This window comes from Ranitomeya variabilis, chromosome 5 (assembly GCF_051348905.1).
Source record: "Ranitomeya variabilis isolate aRanVar5 chromosome 5, aRanVar5.hap1, whole genome shotgun sequence".
NCBI lineage: Eukaryota > Metazoa > Chordata > Amphibia > Anura > Dendrobatidae > Ranitomeya > Ranitomeya variabilis.
This window is the reverse complement of record NC_135236.1, coordinates 78,177,836-78,200,709: the sequence shown is the minus strand read 5'-3', so window position 1 is coordinate 78,200,709 and position 22,874 is coordinate 78,177,836. Positions and strand designations below refer to the sequence as shown.

At 46.6% G+C, this 22,874-nt stretch overlaps 1 protein-coding gene across 4 annotated transcripts in view; it reads right to left on the bottom strand.

Moving 5' to 3' along the window:
- Nucleotides 1–22,874, bottom strand: part of EVI5L (ecotropic viral integration site 5 like) — a 67,175-nt gene that overhangs the window by 40,476 nt on the left and 3,825 nt on the right. For 2 of the 4 annotated variants that reach the window (XM_077262439.1, XM_077262440.1), the window contains exons 2-3: nucleotides 14,105–14,265; nucleotides 1,432–1,597 (exon numbers count right to left, since the gene is read on the bottom strand). In XM_077262439.1, coding sequence (XP_077118554.1) covers nucleotides 1,432–1,597; nucleotides 14,105–14,265 — 327 coding nt within the window. Of the gene's footprint in view, nucleotides 1–1,431; nucleotides 1,598–14,104; nucleotides 14,266–16,755; nucleotides 16,777–22,874 lie in introns of those variants that run through there. The other 2 variants (XM_077262441.1, XM_077262438.1) reach the window with 2 other exon arrangements.

The following is a 22,874-nucleotide window of genomic DNA, read 5'->3' as shown; positions in this document are numbered from 1 at the left end:
ATAAATATTGGGCCAGTTCTTGGATAAGGAATGTTTTATTGTCCTCTGATTGGGGTCTCTGTTGTGATGACCCCTCATAGTCTGAGGGGCAAGTTCCTTAGTTGATGTAAAAAAACGTAAATCCATGCGACACATTCATTCCACCACTAAGACAGTCAAAGGTCGTCATCAGTTTATAAATATATCTACTGGCTAACACGGTACCAAGATATATATCTTTCCTGTACCTATTTTGTGACATTACAAGCTGTGTTTAAATATTTTTGTAAGCTCAGCTCATCACCCAAAGAACACAATCCCCACAGTGAAACACGGTGGCAGCAACATGTTGTGGGGATGTTTTTTGGCAGCAGGGTCAGGGAAAATTGTCCGAGTTGAGGGGAAAATGGATAGTGCAAAATACGGGGATATTTTTGAGCATTTTTGAGACTGGGACAGGGGTTTATCTTCCCAAGACAATGACCCAAGGCATACTGCTAAAGCAACATTCTAGTGATTTGAGGGAAAACATGTAAATGTTTTGGAGCTGCCTAACCAAAACCACGACCTTAATCCAACTGAGAATCTGTGATCAGACTTGAAGATTGCTGTTCATCAGAGGAAACATCTAACTTGAAGCAGTTGGAGCAGTTTTGCTTTTAGGAATGGGCAAAAATCCCAGTGGCAAGATGTGGACAGCTCATAGAGACTTATCCAAGGCGACTTGCAGCTGTATAAAAAGAGGCTCTACAAAGTACTGACTTTAGGGGGGTGAATAGTTTTGCACGCTGAAGTTTTCAGTTACTTTGTACTATATGTTGTTTGCTTCACAATAAACAGAAAAACAAATGTTCACAAACCCTCCAAAAAAACTGTGAAATTCCAGGTTGTGACTTGGGAAAACATGAAAAATGCCAAGGGGGTGAATTTCAAAAGCCACTGTAAATGGACTTAACTTGCTGACAGATTTTATTTAAAGAGAATCTGTAAGAAGTTTTTTACTATTTAATCTAAAAGCAGAACAAGGTAGCGGCTGAGACACTGATTCCAGGGATGTGTCACTTTCTCAGCAACCTGTGGTAGTTCAGTATTATCAATGATTTATTAGAAGGAGATCACTGCAGGACTAGGTGTCCTGTACATGTCAGTCCAGCTAAACTGTGTAACTGTCACATGTAGGGAGCAGAGCCTGCGCTGCCAGCACCAGCAGAGGTAACCATTAACACAGGAAGCAGCAGACAGGATTTCAGCTGATGAAGTGCATGCAGCCGTCCGTCTGCTCAGTAATAGGACAATCAGTGTTAATCATTGCCAGCCGTGTAATACATTGTCCTGTAATGTAATATACCCGAATAACAGGACATAATGGAACCTTTTCTCTCTAGAGGCCGGTAACCTGACCTCGCGTGGTCATACATAAGCTCATCTTCGTCATCTCTGCCTCTCACTGACCTTCAGAAGCTTCTCCTTCCTCCTGGTCCATTCCTCCCAGTGAGTGACAATGCGTCCCCAAAGCTCCCAGCTGTCCTGGTCCAGAGGTGGTGGCCCCGGGGAGGTGACACTGGTCCTGCAGGATCCGGAAACGCTGCGTAGGGATTTGGAGTCCGCTTCCAGGAGCCTGAGATAGGAAGACCATACACATCAGACAAAGGCAAAGAAATGCTCCGACCATACTTTGTGCTATGCCTAGTGCAAACAGGGATATGGTAAGGTGCACCGTGCACTTGCGGTGTCATGATCGGGATCATGGACCAGAAATATGGCAATAGATAAGTGTCACAGAAAATATCAAGATCCATAACACCGCTCCAGTGAGGGGGCATTCACCCCCCTCCTCTCTCACACAGAATTGCAGTTGGAGAAAGAATTTACAATCTAAAAAATCTCTTTTGGTAACAAGACCCTATGCTTAACATATGGGAAGAGAGTAAATTACGTATGTCTGAGAGGTTAGGAAACTACTCAAAACTTCTTTTGAAGCGGAGGATCTCTGCGGTACCAAGCAGAATGTCTATCGTGAGGAAGACTGAGATTTATCGATTGGAGAGGAAGAGAAGCAGGAAATCTAACACCATTACACAGAACTTTTGTCCCATTTCCTCTGAAGGAAACATTAACAGCTAAACACTGGGGCACCAGTGGAAAGTTATGAATATTGGAGTTTGTATCGCCCCTATATTTGAGATATAGATTTTCGGCATCATAGCGAGGGTACGGACGTGAATTACTCACTCACTTCATCATGGGTTCGCTAGAATCCCTCCAATTAAATAACCGCCTGATAGATGATGTGAACCGAATCGTGTTTGGTCTCTGGGTAACATTAAAATCATGATTAAAAAAATGTCTATGATTTATCCTGCCTGTGACCCCAGGGGCGAAAATATCTTGAAAACTGGAAATCTCATAATCTTCTGAAACTGAAGCCACATCCCAGGACCAGCCCTGTTACGAGTTATCAAGGGGAGGTGTGCGGGTGTAACTTAGGTATTGATCAAAGGAGGTGAGTTATGATCTGTGTTCCTGCAGAGAGATACATATCAGTGTATGCATGATTCCCGTTCACTGCATGTTTCCAATCAAAGTGCTCTCCTTCGCTAGCTGAGCCATCTCTGTGGCCAGCGTAGTAAGTTTCTTATGTTTTATTCTTTTATTTTATGAAATTGTATATACTGTATTGTTTTGTTCCCATGGAATATGTATATTTTTTATAAACACTGCGTATCATTCTGAATTAAAAATAAAATTTAATAGGTTGGTTTTTCATCAGGAGCACGTCGCTCCCCTGCCTCCCAGCTTCTTGCACTCCTGAAGATTGACAGTTCCAGTTAGCACCATGGTCGCAAACTACATTCTTTCCAATCGTTCCATAGGAGGCAGCTTTCCCTCTGTAGCATCAGAGCAGAAGTGGACGGACCCATGATGATGGGAGTTGTATGCATTCAGCACCCACTGTGTGCACCTTGTGTAGAATAAAAAATTATTTTAAAAAATGGCGTGGGCTGCAGCATAATTTTCATAACCAGCTGAGGGAAAGCCGACCGCTGAAGGCTGATGTTAATAATCTGGGAAAAAGAGACAATATTGCAAAAGGTTCCCAGGCTATTACATTTCTCACGGTGCTAGCATTGACGTCATGAAAGTTAAACCAGTTCATCGGCCAGCTCACACTGAACTGAGCGTGGGAACAGCTGGCAGTGACCGGCGATAACCTCTATGACGTTACCGCTCATCACTGAAGCTGCGCCCCAAGCTCAGCTCAGTGTGTCTCGGATTCATAGCTGAGCAGTCGCATCATGCCACCGCTCAGCCATGCGATCCAGATGTAACAGAGATAGACTTCTTCGTGGGACAAATGGATTGTCGTCAGGCAGGTGAGGAATATGGTGTTTTATTATTTTAATTTTTACAGTAATAAATGGGAAATAGAGGGTGAGGTGTGTATATTTCATATAAATGAGTCTGTGTCTTTCATTTCTGGCTGTGTATTTTTTACAATATGGCTATGAGGTTACTAATGGAAGACTCTTATACACGCCTCTACATTACTAACCCCTGGGCTTGATGTCAGCGACCATAAAACAGCTGACATCAACCACAACCCTATTAGCACAATTGCCACCGCACCAGGGCAAGTGGAAACAGCGAGGCTAAGCGGCAGATTTGGCGCATCTTATGAAAGCGCCATTTCTGTGGAGTCTGAGGGCTGATGTTGGTAGCCTAGGAGAGGGCCCAATATCCCTGGCCCCTTCCTGGACTATTAATATCAGCACATAGCTGTCTGTTTAGCCTTTGCTGGTTTGAAATTATAAGGGGATCCTAATCAATTTTTTTTCTGGGGGTCCCTGTAAACTAACCAGTAACAACAGCTAAGAATACAGCTGGGAACCTTTTGGGATATTGTCATCTTTACCCAGATTTGTAACATCAGCCCCCAACCATGGGCTTTCCCTCTGCTGGTTATGAAAATTACGTGGTAGACCGCGCCATTTAAAATATATATATATATATATTAAACACAATGTACACAGCCGGCGCTGAATACAACTCCCATTATTGTCGCCTGATCGCCCTGATCTCAGGGAGACCAGGCGACAATGATGAGTGCTGCCTTCAGCACCCGGTGCCTGGGAACAGAACAAACTGTACAGCTTTTCCCAGGCTCTGATACGTGTCACACTGATGCGGCACACGGATGCCACATGTATGTAACATACGGACAGCTCCGGTACTGGTTTTTCAAGTTCCGAAAATATCAGGGTTTGTCAAAGCAGTTCACTCGTTGCTTCGCAAACCAGCCACTTCTGATACAGCGCAGAGGCAGCCGGTAACCTTGGCAAGTGGTATTAACCTATTTTCGAGACCAGCATCTTCACTTTGGTAATCGAGTATATCCTGCCGTCTTGTCGTGCAATTTCAATTCCATGTATTACATATACGGCTTGTGGATTTCTATCCCCCACTCTGCCTCGTACATGGTAATGAATGCTAGATTTAATTAGTGTGAATTAAATCGGAAAAGAAGCCAGTCTGCGCTATTCACCCGGCACCGTGCGTCTGAAAGAGGCCATTGTACGGAGGATGAAAGCCGCCTGGCTCCACTATCTATGCTGCATTGTCCCGCTGTGAGAATTGCAGCTGACTTTCCCAGACACGCAGCAATGGAGGGTTCTTTTCAGTGCGGGGGTCTCGGCACATTTTAATGAGCTCTGTGCAGAAATGATCAAACATATCACTCATACCAGCTAGGGGTGAGCTCAGAGTGTGCCAGCTTCATGCCACATGGGCAATTCCTACCGCAATGTAACAACCGGCAGAACGTTCACCCGCCGTTATGCTTCTCAATCTTAGTTGCTGACCTATGATATGTGTAATCGATACACACAGACGGTGCGGGTGACACTGGTATCAATAAGGGTTTATTCTTTAATCCATATGCAAAAAAGGTTGAAGTGCTCTAGGCGTGACCGGAGCACTTCCCAAGTCTTTGCCTCCCCAGCTCTAGTGTAGTGTGGAGTCAAGCTACACGGGGGACCCTCTTCTATCCCCTCAGCTTGAGTTTGCTGAGTGATAGGCTGGAAACACATTGACCACTTAAAGGGTTTTTCCACCTTTTTTTGCATTTGGGGCTAAAAAAAAATCATTTTTTCGTTAAAAGCATTGCACCATTTGGCATTTATAGGCTCTTTATTTCCCGGCACATTCAATTTTGATGTAATTTGTAGTCATGAAACAGATGAGAGGAGCTCAGAAACAGAAAGATAAAAGGAGATTTTTGTGTACTCACCGTAAAATCTTTTTCTCCGAGCCAATCATTGGGGGACACAGGACCATGGGTGTTATGCTGCTTGCCACTAGGAGGACACTAAGTAAACACAAAGAGTTAACTCCTCCTCTGCAGTATACACCCCTTGACTGGCCAGTAACGACTCAGTTCGGTAGTAAAGCAGTAGGAGTAAAACCAAGACATGTAAACTATGTCCAAAACTAAGGAACAAAATACCAACAAGAACCAGCCAAAAGGCTAACAGGGCGGGTGCTGTGTCCCCCAATGATTGGCTCGGAGAAAAAGATTTTACGGTGAGTACTGTTATGATCTGGTGGCCTAAGAGCAGCATGAGACGTACTCTGGAGAAGGTGGTACCTGTACTGACCGCAGACCCTGAACTTAACACCGCAACTAGAAGTAGCCGTGGAATGTACCTAGCGCTCCCTAGACATCTCGACACAGCCGGAGGACTAATTACCCCTAGAGATAGAAAAGGGAAAACTATCTTGCCTCAGAGAACATCCCCAAAGGATAGACAGCCCCCCACAAATATTGACTGTGAGAGGAGAGGGAAAAAACATACACAGACTGAAATGAGAATTTAGCAAAGGAGGCCACTTCTAGCTAAATAGAAAGGATAGGACAGAGTACTATGCGGTCAGTATTAAAACACTAGAAAATATCCACCACAGAAAATACAAAATCTCCACAGCTAACTAAAGATATGGAGGGTATATCTGCATCTCCAGAGATACCAGCTTGGCTAAACAAATCCTTATACAGACCAAGCTGGACAAGACAAAAACATGGAAAAGAACTGAACAATAAGGCCACAGCATGTGGACAGCAAAAATCAAGGCCAGAACTTATCTTTGTTGAAATGAACTGCAAAGCAGAAGAGACCAGGCAGGGATGTGAATCCTCCAGGAACAATGGGCAACTGGCACTGACTAAAGGGTGAAGCAAGACTAAATAGCCCAGTCAAAATTGCAAAAAGTGAACACACCTGATAAATGCTGCGATTCAGAGACAGCAGCGCTACCACTTACAACCACCGGAGGGAGCCCAAGAGCAGAATTCACAACAGAGTACACAAAAATCTCCTTTTCTCCTACGCCTCATTGGGGGACACAGGACCATGGGACATCCTAAAGCAGTCCCTGGGTGGGGAGCAATTGCACTGCTAAAAACCCCATGTACCACTGGCTTACTGAGGTACCGCTGTCTGCAGAATACGCCTGCCGAGGGCAGCGTCTGCCGAAGCCTGGGTATGGATGTGATAGTGCTTCGTGAAGGTATGCAGACTGGACCAAGTCGCAGCTTTACAAAGCTGTTGTGCAGACGCCTGGTGCCGAATGGCCCAAGAAGCGCCGACCGACCGAGTCGAATGCGCCGGAATCCCTGCTGGGACAGGAGTGTTCCTGACGCGATAAGATTCCTGAATGGTGGAACAAATCCATTTGGCTAGAGTGGCCTTCGAGGCAGGTAGACCTTTCCTGTGTCCTTCCGGAAGCACGAACAGGACATCCGAATTACGGAAGGGAGCCGTGCGAGAGATGTACCGCCGAAGGGCTCTAACCACATCCAGAGTATGGACAGCCTTCTCAATACGATGGGTTGGTGCCGGACAGAATGACGGCAAGACAATGTCCTCATTTAGATGAAAGGAGGAGACGACCTTCGGTAGGAAGGAAGGAGAGGTTCTCAGAACTACCTTGTCTGAGTGAAAAATCAAGAAGGGGGGTCGGCAAGAGAGAGCCGCCAACTCAGAAACCCTCCTGATTGACGTAATCGCCACGAGAAAGACCACCTTCCATGAAAGGAGGGTGAGAGAAATGTCCTGCAATGGTTCGAAAGGGGCCTCCTGAAGAACTCTGAGAACCAAGTTAAGATCCCATGACGCCAAAGGCATTCTATAGGGAGGAACCACTCGGGAGACTCCTTGGATGAACGTCTTAACGGACAGTTTGGAAGCGATCGTCCGATGGAAAAGGACGGACAATGCGGACACCTGCCCCTTGAGCGAGCTTAGGGCAAGGCCTGAGTCTAGACCGGATTGGAGAAACTCCAGAATGGACGGAATGGAAAAGACCAAGGGAGAACGTCCATGGGTATGGCACCATGAAAAGAAGATGCGCCAGGTGCGATGATAAATGCGCATGGATACGGGTTTCCTAGCGCGAATCATGGTAGAAGAAACCCCTGGAGAGAATCCGGCTTGGGCTAAAATCCAGGATTCAACGGCCACGCCGTCAAAGACAGGGCCCCGGAGTTCTGGTGGTAAAACGGGCCCTGTGAGAGAAGGTCCGTGCGATCTGGAAGGCGCCAGGGGGTGTCGGTGACCATTTGGACGAGTTCCTCGTACCATGCTCGGCGCGGCCAATCGGGCGCGACGAGAATCAACGGTCTCCCTTCTGCTCTGATCTTCTTGATGACTCTCGGAAGCAGAGGAAGAGGTGGAAATATGTATGGCAGCTGGAACCGATGCCACGACAGGACCAGGGCATCTGCCCCGACGGCGCAAGGATCGCGGGAACGAGCAATGAACTGGGGAAACTGGTTGTTGAACCTCGAGGCCATGAGATCCACATCCGGCGCCCCCAGCGAAGGCAAATTTGCTGGAAGACTTCCGGATGGAGGGACCACTCGCCCGAGGCAAGACCTTGGCGACTAAGGAAGTCCGCTTCCCAATTCTCCACGCCCGGTATGTGGATTGCCGAGATGAGCGAGTGATTGGTCTCGGCCCAGCGCAGGATGTGGGAGACTTCGAGCATGGCTGCTCTGCTGCGGGTTCCCCCTTGTCGGTTCATGTACGCCACAGCTGTGGCGTTGTCGGATTGTATTCTGATGGGATGGCCTGCGAGAAGGTGGTGAAAGTTGCGTAAGGCAAGAGTGATCGCTCGAATTTCCAAGATATTGATTGGGAGACACGACTCCCTTGTGGACCAACGACCCTGTGCCGTGTGGTGATTGAAAACTGCGCCCCAGCCCAAGAGGCTGGCATCGGTGGTTACCACTAACCAACGCACAGGAAGAAAGGACTTCCCTTGGTTCAGGGAGGACTGTAGCGTCCACCACCTGAGGGTCTGCCTGACTGGCGGGGGCAGGCGAAAACAACGGTTGAGGGATTTCGGGCTCCTGTCCCAGGCTAACAGGAGCGCCTCTTGCAAAGGGCGGAGATGGAACTGCGCAAATGGAACGGCTTCCATTGCCGCAACCATTTTTCCCAGGATGCGCATCGTGAAGCGAATGGAGTGAGGGACTGGGCGGGAGAGCTTGCGCGCTCCCTGTTGTAAGGATAAAACCTTCTCTGGAGGGAGAATGACCAACCCGCGGGAAGAGTCCAGAATCATGCCGAGGAAGCAGATTTGCTGAGCCGGCACTGGAGATGATTTCTCGAAGTTGATCTTCCAACCCAGGTGAGAAAGAGAATCCACGGTGATGCTGACAGACTCCTCGCAGGCGGACTGGGACGGACCTTTGATTAATAGGTCGTCTAGATAGGGTAGGACTACCACTCCCCGAGCGTGAAGAATGGCCATGACAGCCGCCATGACCTTTGTGAAGACTCTGGAGGCGGTGGCAAGTCCGAAGGGCAAGGCCACAAACTGGAAGTGTTCTTCTTGGACTGCGAAGCGCAGGAACTGCTGATGAGGAGGAAAAATTGGAATGTGTAGATAAGCATCCTTGATGTCTATGGATGCAAGGAACTCTCCTTTTTCCAGGGACGCGACAACAGAACGGAGCGAGTCCATCCTGAAGTGTCGGACCCGTACAAACTTGTTCAGCAGTTTGAGGTCCAGTATGGGCCGTAGAGTCCCGTCCTTCTTTTGGACCACGAAAAGGTTGGAGTAAAACCCCTTGAACCTTTGGTCTCGAGGGACCGGAGCGATGACCCCATCCCTTTGAAGCGCCTGTATGGCCTGAAAGAGATGTGACGCCTTTGATTTGGGGGGGAGAAGACTGGAAGAAACGCGGAGGGGGGGATGGAAGAAAACTCGATTTTGTATCCGGAGGACACGAGCTCTCTGACCCACTGGTCGTGAACGACCGAGAGCCAATTTTGACGGAACGAAATAAGGCGTCCGCCTACTCTGTCGGTGTCCGTCGGACACGCCAACGAGTCATTGTGTGGAAGGTTTAAGGGATGCGTACGGCTTAGGGGCAGCCGGTCTCGGTCTGGGTTTCCAGGAACGGTTTGGTCTCTATGAGACCTGGGAAGTTCTGTTGTCCCGTCGTCCCAAACCAGGGGAAGAGGAGGACCAACCGGAGTTGTTACGAAAGGACCGGAATCGAAACTGCTGTTGATTCCGAAAAGGCCGGGTCGGTTTTTGCTGGGGAAGAAATTTACTCTTCCCTCCGGTAGCGTCAGAAATGATTTGGTCTAGTTTCTCCCCGAATAAACAACCCGCTTGGTAAGGTAGAGAAGTCAGCGACTTCTTAGAAGCAGAATCTGCTCGCCAATCGTGGAGCCATAAGGCTCTCCTGATGGAAATTGCGTTTGCCGCTGCTTGCGCTGCGCAATTCGCCGCATCTATGGAAGCGCTAACCATGAAATCTCCGGCCTGAGCTATCTGGCTAGCTAGTCTGGCCGCCTCTGAGGGAAGAGTACTGCCGTGGACGTAAGAGGTTAACACCTCTGCCCAGGCCACCATAGCCTTAGCTACCCAGGTAGCTGCAAAGGATGGAAGAAGAGCTGCTCCTGAGACTTCAAAGACTGAGCGAGCCAAATAATCAATTTGACGGTCAGAGGGATTTTTGACTGATGAACCGTCTGACAGGGATAAGACCGTTTTGGATGCGAGTCGCGATACGGCCGGATCCACAGAAGGAGAGAAAAGCAACTCCTTGACCAGATCCTTAGAGAAAGGATATTTAGCTTCCGTGGCTTTTTGAGCAGTGAAGCGCCTCTCAGGGTGCTCCCTGTGTTTTTGGATAATGTCCTGAAACTCAGGGTGATTAGCAAATATCTTTTGGACGTGTTTAGTCCTTTTAAAAGATACGACGTGTTCCTGAGAGGAAGCAGATTCGTCGTCCACCATTAACGTTTTGTTGACTGCCTCAATAAGGGAGTCAAGTGTCTCCTGACCAATAGAGGAGTCTTGGGTTAAAGATTCCTCCGACACATATACTGAGTCCCGTACGCTGCGACCCTCAGGGGAGGGAGAGCGAGAAGAGGAGCTCGCAGAAGCTGAAGCTCGAGCGTGTACGGGAGATGAGGGAGGGGTCCTTTTTCTGGAACCCCGGGAGTCCCGTAGAACGGGACGGAGGTGAGTTCTGGCTCAAGGAGGACCCTCGGAAAGAGTCTAATGCCTTGACTAAGGATTCCATTGAACGTGACAGGGACGCGGCCCACACAGGAGGGTTAGGCTCGGCGGGGTTGGTGGCGACATTGGAGGTAGCGGCAGAAGGTGGCTGCGCACAGGCCGGGTCACAGTTCTGGCACAAGGGAGTACTGTGGGCCCGCGGCAAAGAAGAATTGCAAGTGGCACATACGGTAAAAAAGACAGTGTGCTTTTTGTTGCCCCTTTTTGCCTCCTTAGACTGAGACATAGCTGTATGTCTGCCTCCAAAATACTGCACTAGCCTGGGATTTTGCAGAGAAGGGGTTAAGCGTTTCCCTATAAGAAGGGGCAGCTTACCCACGGTACTGTGTCGGTGTCCCCAGGGAGGAAGAGAAAGCGTTTTCTGCAGCGTTCCACGCAGGAGAGGGAGACCCAATATGGCGGCCGAGATCTGCAGGGCTATTCTCGTTCAGAACGAGAAGCGCCTGAGCGGTGGGCGGAGCTTCAGCGGTGGGCGGGAATTACAAAACGTGGCCTAGGCCGGCTGAAAAGCCGGAGACTAAATTTACACAGGCTGCCGGTGGCATGCGCCTGCGGGCGCGGTGTAGCGCCGAACGATCGCCGCTGCGCAACAGTGGCGCCTCTCCCCAGGGACCCGGACCGCATCCTCCAACGCCGCAGCATGAGGAGGGGAATACTCACAGAGCCTCAGTGCGGCTTCCAGCTCAATCTGTCCTCCCTGCGCCGGGGGATGAGAGCATCGTATGTGCCTGCCTCGGGGGACTTATGGCTGTGCCACCATGCAGATGTGCCTGCCGCAGGGGACTTACGGCTACCGTGGGGACTACAAGACGCCGAGGTGAGGGCTTGAGTGCGGTGGAGCCCGGGAGATGCACATGAGAGGTATACTCTATGTGCTCGCCCTCCTATAATGGGGGAGATCGGGACCGAGTAGGAACCGTCGCCCCGGGTTAGGTTAGGGGTGCCCCATACGTCGCAGGAGAGGAACGGGGAGGTATACTCGCCGCGCTCGCCTGTTGATGGTTCGGGGGAGAGCGGACCCTGGAAAAGAGTCCATCTCCCCCTTCACTCCGTTAGATAAAAAATAAAAATTTACAGAAAATAAAAATAAAATAATAAATGGTGGGGTCTGAACAGACCCAAGTGCCTCCTACAGACACTAAGCAAGAACTGAGTCGTTACTGGCCAGTCAAGGGGTGTATACTGCAGAGGAGGAGTTAACTCTTTGTGTTTACTTAGTGTCCTCCTAGTGGCAAGCAGCATAACACCCATGGTCCTGTGTCCCCCAATGAGGCGTAGGAGAAAAAGAGTTTAAAAAAACCTCTTGTCATAGCTCGCTGACTGACAGATTCCCAGTTAACTCATTCTGGAGCCAGCAATAGACAGAGGCTACAGAAAGCAAACGGAGCAACATTTTTAAGGAAACCCATTTGCAAAAATGCTTTTTTTTTAGTCCCAATTGCATGTATTTAAGTAAGACAAATAATTGTCCCCAAATATCGACAACCCCTTTAAGTTATTATCAGCTTTATAAGGATAGGCTATAACTTGCTGATCGTTGAGGGTCCAATGGGTAAGACTCCCACTGATCCCCACAATGGGGCTCTGCAGAGCCTTGTCTATGTGGTAGGACACATGTCCAGCCACAGCTCCATTCATTGTCTACGGGACTGCTGTAGATAGGTGAGCACAGCTTTTTCCGGCAAGGGGTCTCACCCAATGAGATAGGTGTTAACTTCTACCCTTTAAAAATCACATTGTCACCTACAGCGATCTGACCAGCCCCCCTCGACAGTATTTTGTCCACTCGAGCTGTGACTATGAAGAGTGTTCATCCACAAAGTCTTCTCCTCTGTTCGGATCTTCGTTTTTCCTTGCCCATGTTCACGATTCATGACTGCTCTGTCTCCATCTTTGTAAATCGGGATGACAGATGACGTTACTTGCATGGATGGATTTTTACCTTCTAGAATGGACGTATGTATGATTTTATTATTTACGGGATCCTGTACATTCAACGCGTTTCAGGCCATATATCACCACATCAGCATCATTGCAGCGATGTCGTTGCGGGCTTACCTCACCTTGACTGTAGCACTCACGTGACATAATCAAGAATCGCTGATCGGCTGCAGCTCATCCATATTCCATCAAATGGTCTTTATTTTTGTCTTTAACCTTTCCTTAGCGCAAAACTATCATTTTTTTGGCAAAAAGGGGGATCAAAGCTGCTTCTTTCTGTGAGGTAAACATGTTTTTAAACAAGCAGGGAAATGTTTTACCTCACAGAAAGCAGCAGCTGCAATCCCATGCTGTCCTGTCTGTACACTCTTTTGCTTCCTCCCCTGCCCAGGAGCTGTGTTATAATTCAGACCATGTTCCTGTACGGTCAGACACAGCTATTACACAGTACACAGCAGGGGCACATTTATAAGATTATCTCAGCACAGGAACATTCATTTTTAACACATCCAATTGTGGAACTTATCATTATTCCAAGATCTATTGCTTAAAAATGTACTTTGTTTGTGGGAAAACCCCTTTAAGGACTTATTTGAGATTTTAAGAATGCCGGGGCTCTTTAAAATGTCACATCACTTCACATTGTTCCTTTCTTAAACAGGAGAATAAAAAAAAATGAGATCAAGCTAAGAGCTGACATTGATTTCTGCGCTATAAAAAGTGTTGTTCAGTAGCTGAGATACATCAGACGATGCATAAAGAAGACGACCCCGGCTGTATCATTGATTTCTCATAATCCCGCCGCTGTAAATCATTCCGTTTCTTTTATTTTTTACAGCAAGAAAATCAATGGACCTCATTTATAAAAAAAAAAAAATAACACTAGATTTGTTGCCCATAACATCCAATCACAGTACAGCTTTCATGTTAACAAATCAGTTTAAGAAATTAAAGCCGAGCTCTGATTGGTCGCTATGGACAACGAGGACAGTTATTCTCTTAGTGATGATTGGGCCGATCAACTGATTACGCCAAGTTCCATTATCTATGCACAGAATTTAATTTTGCTTATTCATTTGTTCCCTAACTTAAGAAACTTTCCGAATAGTCCATATTGCCGCAGCAGAGTATCTGGAAGTCCTTTATATAGCCAAGAGACCTGCAAAACAAGACACAGTAAAGGCTCCAGACAGTTCTCTCTGCTCCCCTTCTCCTTTATTTCAGTGTCAGAGAAAGCAGCAGGGAGGAATAAGAGAGTATACACAGATCTCCAAAATGTGGACATGGGAGAAAGCATGTATAGTCTCTGGGAGGGCAGAGAACACGAGCCGTAGACAAGGAGGAAAGCACATCAAGGTGGATAGAAGCTGTGCTGATATAGGAGCTAATGAAGACATCATCCTCCCCCGGGGGCACACAGATCTGACACCCAGAGAAAATATGAAACTCAGAACAGTCTGCATGTCAGGTGAAGATGGAAGAATCAAACTTACTGGATTTTTATAAACTAAAGGCAACCACATATGTGTCATATCAAAGGTGTCCTTCACTGACATAAATGGTCTTACGCACACTATACGCCGTGTACCTGTTCTGCTCCTCCAGTTTGCTGAGCAGCTCCAGTTCATCCGGACTGAGGTTCTCAGAGTCTGAGGGCGAGATGCTCACCGCCGCCGACAGGGACGAATCATCGGGACTGAGAGCCGGGCTGGCCATGTCTGCGAGATGGAGGGGGGCCAGAGTGCTCATCTGAAACGATAAAACGGGGAGTCACTTACAGAACTGAGCATGTGGAGGGCACCACGGGTGTAGGAACAGCTTACCTTCATTTACACCATACCAAGACTTCACGGGAAGGACACAATGGAGCAACCATCGTTTACAACCAATCAGATCACTGCTTTCATTTCCCAAAGGTCCTCTTTCCAAAGGTCCTCTTGATTATGAGAGCTGACGTCTGATTGGTTTCCATGGGAGACTACTCATCCCCCCATGCAGTTGTTTTGATAAATCTCCAAAATGTATAAATCCTACTATTAAAGAGCACTTTATGACCTTCAGAAAGTTGGTGTCAAACTGAAAGGATCACCATGAACCTGAAGTTAAGGGAGTCTTCCGGTTTCGGAACAACCCTTGGTCCCTGGCTGTAGGGAAACGGTGGGTGCTCCATCAGAGAAAATACCGTAACTCTGCAGCAAATACAGGGATTGGGCTGGAGAGGACTGGGGTACAGTTATTTTCTCAGATGAAGCCCCCTTCATACTATTTAGGACATCAGGAAGAATGATTGTCTGGAGGAGAAAAGGTGAGGACTACCATGAGACCTGTGCCTTCCAACAGTAAGGCATCCTGACACCATTCATGTGTGGGGGCTTTTCATACATGGAGGGGGCTCACTCACAATTTTGCCATGAATATAGAATGGGATCTAAACCTCCTGCAAGACCAGATTCTCCCACCCATCCAGGACCAATATGGTGATGAACAATGCTTTCTCCAGAAAGATGGAGACCGTGTCACAAAGCAGAAGTGATAACTAAGTGGCTCAGTGAACAAAAGAGTGACATCTTGGATCCCTGGCCAGGTAATTCCCCAGATCAACCCAGTGGTTGATCCTCAAAAAGCTGGAGGACAAACAAAACCACAGAAACTGTGATAATTTCCAAGCACTGATTAGACGAGAATAGGTCATCAGTCGGGATTTGGCCCAGAAGCTGATATCCAGCTGCCGGGGCAAAGGGCAGAAGTCTTCTACTATAAGGGTCAACACTGGAAATATTGAGACTTTACATAAACTGGATGGATTTGTCAAGAAAAGTGTAAAAACTTAGAAAATGCTGATAATTGTTCGTCAGTAACTAAAAAAACATCCAACTAAAAGATCTAAAAACAGTGAAGCTCTAAACTGTGAAAACCAAACTTTGTGTCAGTCTCAAAACTTTTGGCCACAACTGTATATACTGTAGAGTGAACTCATTTTATGGCGACTACTCAAAATTCCAATAAAAAGTGGTCTCCTTTGGGGGATGGTCTGCTCAAGGAAAATGGCCAGTGTGTATAATATATGGTGGCACCGAAAATCTGCTCTGAATAGGAGGTGGTCAATGAGGTGGTGTATAAATGTTACAGGGGTGCAGGAGATTGCAATAACTAGCAAGATTCTGTAGGACGCCAGGTTTATGGGAGCACAAGGGACCGAAGATCCACAAGAGACTCCCGCGGTGAGTCCGGTCATCATCCCAAAATGTCATTCCGACGTCCAGTTTTCAAGTACTTGTGACGTCCGCGTCAGGTTTTTGGTTTTGTTCTGATTTCTTGTACCCTTTTCTGGCATTTCATCTATATATCTTCCCATGGCTGGATGCCTGAATAGTCAGACCCCGACCCCAGACCATTATAGTCTATGGGGCTGTTCACATGTCCGTGTTTTTTTGAGGGACAAATCACCATGAAAATGATGTGATGTACGGTCTGGGACCCTGATCTCAGCGATGCATCACTTACTGGGCTGCTTACTGCAGTTTTATCTGCTGCAGATCTTCTATTCCTCTCAATAGGGAGCTCTGTATAATCCCGCCCACACCACTGATTGGATAGTGTACACAGAAAGCTGCCATAGGCAGAAAGCAGCCAATCAGTGTTGGGGGGCGGGGCTATACAGAGCTCAGCATTGAGAGGACTAGCAGAGCTGCAGGTTAGCTAGTCTTCTGTACTGATAATCTCTTGCGGATTAAATAATGTTTTAATCAAAACTACTGTAAGCAGCCCAGTAAGTGATACATTGCTGGAATCTGGGTTTTGGTCCTTACGTTATGCTGCTCTCAGATTAGGTAGGTTTTCAATGACGACACCTGCTTTTCTCAATCTGATAGGTCCTGTTTATTATAGGCACAGACGTTTTAGGCAGTGGTGCAGAACCCTGGAGGTATACAGTAAGGGCGCAGTCAGACGGCCATATTACTCATGCGAGGATCATACCGCAATGCTCGGACTGGCCATCGGCTCTCCTCACCTGAGTGTGACAGCTGCATAGATATACATGCCGTCCTGCTCAGGTGAGGAGAGCCGACGGCCAGTCCGAGCATTGCGATATGATCCTCGCATGAGTAATATGGCAGTCTAACTGAGCAGGAGTCCTGTGTGCCCCGGGGAAGTGGCAGCCATAAAACAAATCACTTTCACTGAAGCCGGTTTTTCTTCTTCTGACGGATTACGAAAGATGGCGTGAAATTCCAGTACCTGCTGGTCCTGAGGCAGGACGTGAGGCACAGTCATCGCTTGTCCTGTTGGACTGGTTCACACGCCGTCATGTTTAGCGTGGATAGCAGGAAATGTACCGACGTCGACACTAAAGCGTGTTCAGAGGTCCTATTAGTCAGTCTGAGGCGTCTTATTCCCGATTCCTGGCCAGCCTGAAATAGCACAGCACACTGCAGACTACAGGGGAAAAAAACGATACCGTGCACTATATGTTCTTATTAAAGGGGTTGCCTCGTCTTAAATACGTGAAGCCTGGAAAACATGCAATTTTCCTCTACGTTCCAATTGATTTTTAATTTTTATACTTTATAGCTGGTTGCCACAGTTACTAGCCACCTCTGAGATGGCGGATTCCTAGGCAAGGAGCGAACGCTTGCTAGTAGAGCTCTGCAGCTGGCTGCATTGCTGGATCCAGTCGGTGTCCTTGGGTTTCTTCAACACGGCCTCTGCAGACCACCGGCTCAGCCATGCTGTGGAGCTGAACTGTCAATCTTCAGGAGTGCGCTGCCCCTCACCATGGGGGGCAGGAAGTCACGAGACAGAGGAACGGCACACGCTCGCGAAGATAAAAACTTGGAGAACGTCCCTTTAAATGGGGGACTAAGGGTGACGCAGACAACTATAAAAGGTGTTCTCAGGGATTTTAAGGCATTTTCCAAGATAAAATAAAGGGATACGTACTAGTGATGACTAGTGCCTACGCTCCGATGGTCTTCGCCAGTCTGTCAGTGGTAACCAGTCACATGACTGCTACAGCCAATTACAGGCCTCGGCAAAGAAGCTTGGGTGCATGGCATGTAGTAGCTGAGACCAGTGATTGACAGCAGTGGTCATGTGAATGATGGATGGGATTGTCAGCCCTGCAGGACTGGTGGAGAAAACTAGAGCAGACGAGACGCAGTGATCATTCTGGAGGTTTCCTTATTTTATAACATTGCCTATTAGTAAGAGTCCCTTTAAGTGTATATGTCATGAGCTTCCAATAGCCATTATAGCCTACGGGTGATGGATGCCACAATGAATCGTCCATCACACCCTCCGTTTATTGCTCCGTACACATGAAAGGGAATGTCATAGTGGGTCCACCTCCCCAAACTGTATTTTTCCATATGCAAATGAAGCTGAAGTGCTCTGGTCGTGATTGTAGCACTTCCCAAACCTCTGCCTCCCTGGCTCTATTCCCTGTCTAGAACCACCTTGACTGACAAGGGGAGGGTCGCGCTGCTGGATTCCCTTTAAATCACAGCCTTAGTCGTGTGTAGAACAAATTAGATTGATTTTTCATCTAAATATGAGATACACTGATTTGCATAGGAGCTGTATACACTAAACAGTAAAAGATGATTTTCAAAGTCGCTTTGTGTTTTTTTAATTTTAAATGGAGTAGAATAATAAAAAATTGCACATACCCTGAGACTTATACTGAATTTAAAGGGGATCTGTCCCCAGATTTTGCCTCCTTATCTGAGAGCAGCATAATGTAGGTGCAGAGACTCCGATTCCAGTGATGTATCACTCACTAGGCTGCTTGCCATACTTTCAATAAAATCACTGATTTATCAGCAGTTGATAAACTAGTAAACCTGCTGCCATGTAGTCCTCCACATACATGAGCTCTGTATAACCCCGCCCCCAACACCGATTGGCAGCTTTCTGCCTTTGCACACAGAAAGCAGCCAATCAGTGGTGTGGGCGGGGTTATACAGAGCTCAGCATTCAAAGAACTAGTAGATCAGCAGCAGAGAAAACGTAATTTTTATTAAATGTGCATCAAGCAGCCCAGTAAGTGACACATCGCTGGAATCAGAGTCTCCTCCTCTACATCATGCTGCTCTCAGATGGGGTAGCAAAAACTTGCTGACAGATTCCCTTTAATAATGAGCTCCTGACACTGCTATACCCTGCACCAAATCCAGAATAAGATTCGGTAACAGCAGTAACCCGGCTTGCTGATTGTGTCCACGTGGGAACAAGTGAGAACAAAGTGAGCAAATACCAGAAAGGCTAAAAACAAGCCATGGCCTACATTTTGCTCCCTCCGGCTGAATGCAGACATTTATAACCTCCAGTTACAGAACATCATTGAATGGGTTTTTTTTTTTTACATTCTTATGAAATCCAACTAAACCGGGCCCCAATCGGAGGCCGCAGAGGAGCAGTAGTGGCCTTTATGGGTGGCTTGTTACCGCTCCGCACGGCCTAAAAGTGACACTTAAGGGAATTCCTAGCATAGTCCAGAAAATAACTTTAGGCTAAAGTTTAACTTTAAACCCCTCACATAACAACGTGACCATTAGAGCAGCGTAAAAGACGGGGGTCACTTAAAGGGGTTGGGCTCCAATAAAATCGTTTACCCAAATCAAAATAGTCAGATGATAAATATCCAAAAAGTGGGACCCCCATGCATTTGTGAGCTAATATCCTGATTAGACCTCAATTTTCGTCACCCGGTAGTTTACTGATCTGTAGTGAACCAGTCATTATCTGGTCACTTCATGGATTCATTGCTCTACTCCCACTTTTTGTGGCTTCTCTTTAAAGCTGAAGATAAAGCTAAAAGAAATCTGTCTTTTTTTTTTTTTTTTTTTTTAAAAGAAGAGAATGTCCAGCTTCACTGAATCCGTAAAAAAGAGTTTTCTTTATTCACAAACTTTAAGCATAGAGGATACAGACTTCAGCACAAGCCATATGGGTAAGAATCTCAACGCGTTTCTGGAGACTAAGCTCCCTTAATCATGATTGGTCATACAGAGCAGCTGTCTAGGAGGCACCAGATATCTAGTCCTGCAGTGATAATCTTCTGCTGATAAAACACTGATTTTATTGAAACTGCAATATACATCCCAGTAAGACACACATTGCTGGAATCAGGGTCTCAGACTCTACACCATGCTGCTCTCAGATTGCATAGCAAAACTCTGCTGACAGATTCACTTTAAAACTGTTGGCTGATTGTTCGGTTAGCCGATGACTATCTCTCAGGGCCACATAATCAATTTGTCAGAGCATGGATGTGCTCTGAACAGGGGGAGAGGAGTAAATTACTACCAGAAACCCCAGGGAAAACCACAAGATTGGAAGCTAAAAGTCAACATGTCTAATGTTTCATTCTCCCAATACCATCTACCAGGGAAGACTCGGGAGGTCGCCCCTCAAACACAAATAGTGGCCCAGCTCTTCCGAAATCAGTGAGTTTGGTCAAAGTTAAAGCGTGTGCACTAAGTTTCTACTGATTCCTGGGGGTCCGACCGCTGCAGTCCCACCCGTTGCAAGAACAGACCTCTACACAGCTCCATATAAATGGAGAGGAGGTCTATAGCATGCACACTGATGCTTCATTCATTGTCTATGGGACCACACGAGGTAGCCGCTCTCCCGTGGGTGAGGGGGCGGGTGCCGGGGCAAAGAGCAGGCGGGTGCCGGGGCAAAGAGCAAGCGGGTGCCGGGGCAAAGAGCAGGCGGGTGCCGGGGCAAAGAGCAGGCGGGTGCCGGGGCAAAGAGCAGGCGGGTGCCGGGGCAAAGAGCAGGCGGGTGCCGGGGCAAAGAGGGGGCGGGTGCTGGGGCAAAGAGGGGGCGGGTGCCGGGGCAAAGAGCGGGCAGGTGCCGGGGCAAAGAACGGGCCGGGTGCCGGGGCAAAGAGCAGGCAGGTGTCGTGGCGAGCTCTGTGTTATACAGCAGACATCTTCCTCCAGCTCCATTCGCCGCTGTTTAACCACTCACTGACTGCGGGATTTAGGTTGGACTTCATGATGGATTAGTATTATATGCCGCAATACTCAAGCACTGCAGTATACAGTATATAGTTCTCACTTTTCCAAAAGGGGATATTCTCCAGCACCAAAGGAAATAGCTAAAACTTAGCCTTTATTCATAAAGGAGAAAAAACTGGGAGAATGTGCACATATTAAAAAAGAAAACCCACAATGCTTACATGTTTTGGGTGAAAAATCTCAACCATACAGTACAATACTTAAGTATTGCAAAAACAATCAAATGAACAGAGTCCCCTAAACAGAGTACAAAAGAGTGGTTAAGCAGAAAAAACATAATACCCCCCCCCCCCAAAAAAAAAAAAAAAAAAAAAAAAAAAATCATTCTAGTCGCTGCACTTTTCCGACATTAAAAGTAAAAAAGATTATGAAATAAACAAAGGTGCTGCTTACAAAATTAGAATATCATCTAAAAGTTAATTTCAGTTCTTCAATGCAAAAACTGAAACTCCTATATTATATAGAGCCATTACAAACAGAGTGATCTATTCCAAGTGTTTATTTCTGTTAATGTTGATGATTATGGCTTACAGCCAATCAACACCCAAAAGTCATTATCTCAACAAAATTAGAATACTTCATAACACCAGCTTGAAAAATGATTGTAAAATTTGAAATGTTGGCTACTGAAATGTATGTTCAGTAAATGCTCTCAGAACTTGGTCGGGGCTCCTTTTGCCTCAATTACTGCCTCAATGTGGCGTGGCATGGAGGTGATTAGCCTGTGGCACTGCTGAGGTGTTATGGAAGCCCAGGTTGCTTTGATAGCATCCTTCAGCTCGTCTGCATTGTTGGGTCTTGTGTCTCTGATCTTCCTCTTGATAATATCCCATAGATTCTCTGTAAGGTTAAGGTCAGGCGAGTTTGCTGCCAATCAAGCACAGTGATACTGTTGTTTATAAACCAGGTATTATTGTACAGCTTGTCGGCAGAGGGAAGCATGAAGTGCTCTAAAATTTCCTGGCAGACGGCTGCGCTGACTTTGGTCTTGATAAAACACAGTGGACCTACACCAGCAGATGACCTGGCTCCCAAACCATCAACTTCACACTAGACCTCCAGCAGCTTGGGTTGTGGCTTCTCCACTCTTCCTCCAGACTCTGGGACCTTGGTTTACAAATGAAATGCAAAATTTACTTTAATCTGAAAACACCTTGGACCACTGAGCAACAGTCCAGTTCTTTTTCTCCTTGGCCTAGGAAGACGCTTCTGGCATTGTCTATTGGTCATGAGTGGCCTGACGCAAGGAATGTGACACTTGTAGCCTATGTCCTGGATACGTCTGTGTGTGGTGGCTCTTGAAGCAATGACTCCAGCAGCAGGACACTCCTCGTGAATCTCCCTCAGATTTTTGAATGGCCTTTTCTGCCGTTATCCCGGTTGCTTGTGCACCTTTTTCTACCACACTTTTTCCTTCCACTCAACTTCCCATTAATATGTTTGGATACAGCACTCTGTGAACAGCCGGCTTCTTTAGCAATGACCTTTTGTGGCTTACCCTCCTTGTGGAGGGTGTCAATGACTGCCTTCTGGACATCTGTCAGTCAGCAGTCTTCCCCATGATTGAGGAAACAGACTAAGAGACCTTAATAAACACTTAGGAAGCCTTTGTATGTGTTTTTTCTTAATTGTTCTAATTTACTGAGATGACTTTTGGGTTTTCATTGGCTGTAAGCCATAATCATCAACATTAACAGAAATAAACACTTGAAATAGATCACTCTGTTTGTAATGACTCTATATAATATATGAGTTTCACTTTTTGTATTGAAGAACTGAAATACAACAAAAAGTTGGAGCCAGATTGATGACAAGTACTGTGTGACACTCATTAAGTCCAGGCCTCAGAGACTGCAAGCTGTTATAAAAGCCAGAGGTGGTGCAACAAAATACTAGTGATGTGTTGGAGTGTTTTTTTTGTCTGTCTGTTTTTCATGATTCCATAATTTTTTCCTCAGAATTGAGTGATTCCATAATTTTTTCCCCTATGCTTGGTTAAAAAAGTAACCATTACTGACAACCACATTTTTTGTTCTTGATTTCTTTTAGTGTTTCTTAAAGCCAGAAAGTTGCCATTTGAAATGACTGTAGTTTTGTGCCATGTCTGTGATCTCCTCTTTTTTCTACAAAATTAAACAACTGAATGAACATTCTCCAAGGCCGGTGATTCCGTAATTTTTGCCAGGGGTTGTAAATTTACTTATGTATGATATTCTAATTTTTTGAGAAGCACCTGTATTTGGTGTTGCCGAATCCGTAAAAGTCCGATCTATTAAATTATAACATTTTTTACTGTAAGCAAACAAAAAAGTCTAAATGCCAAAAGTG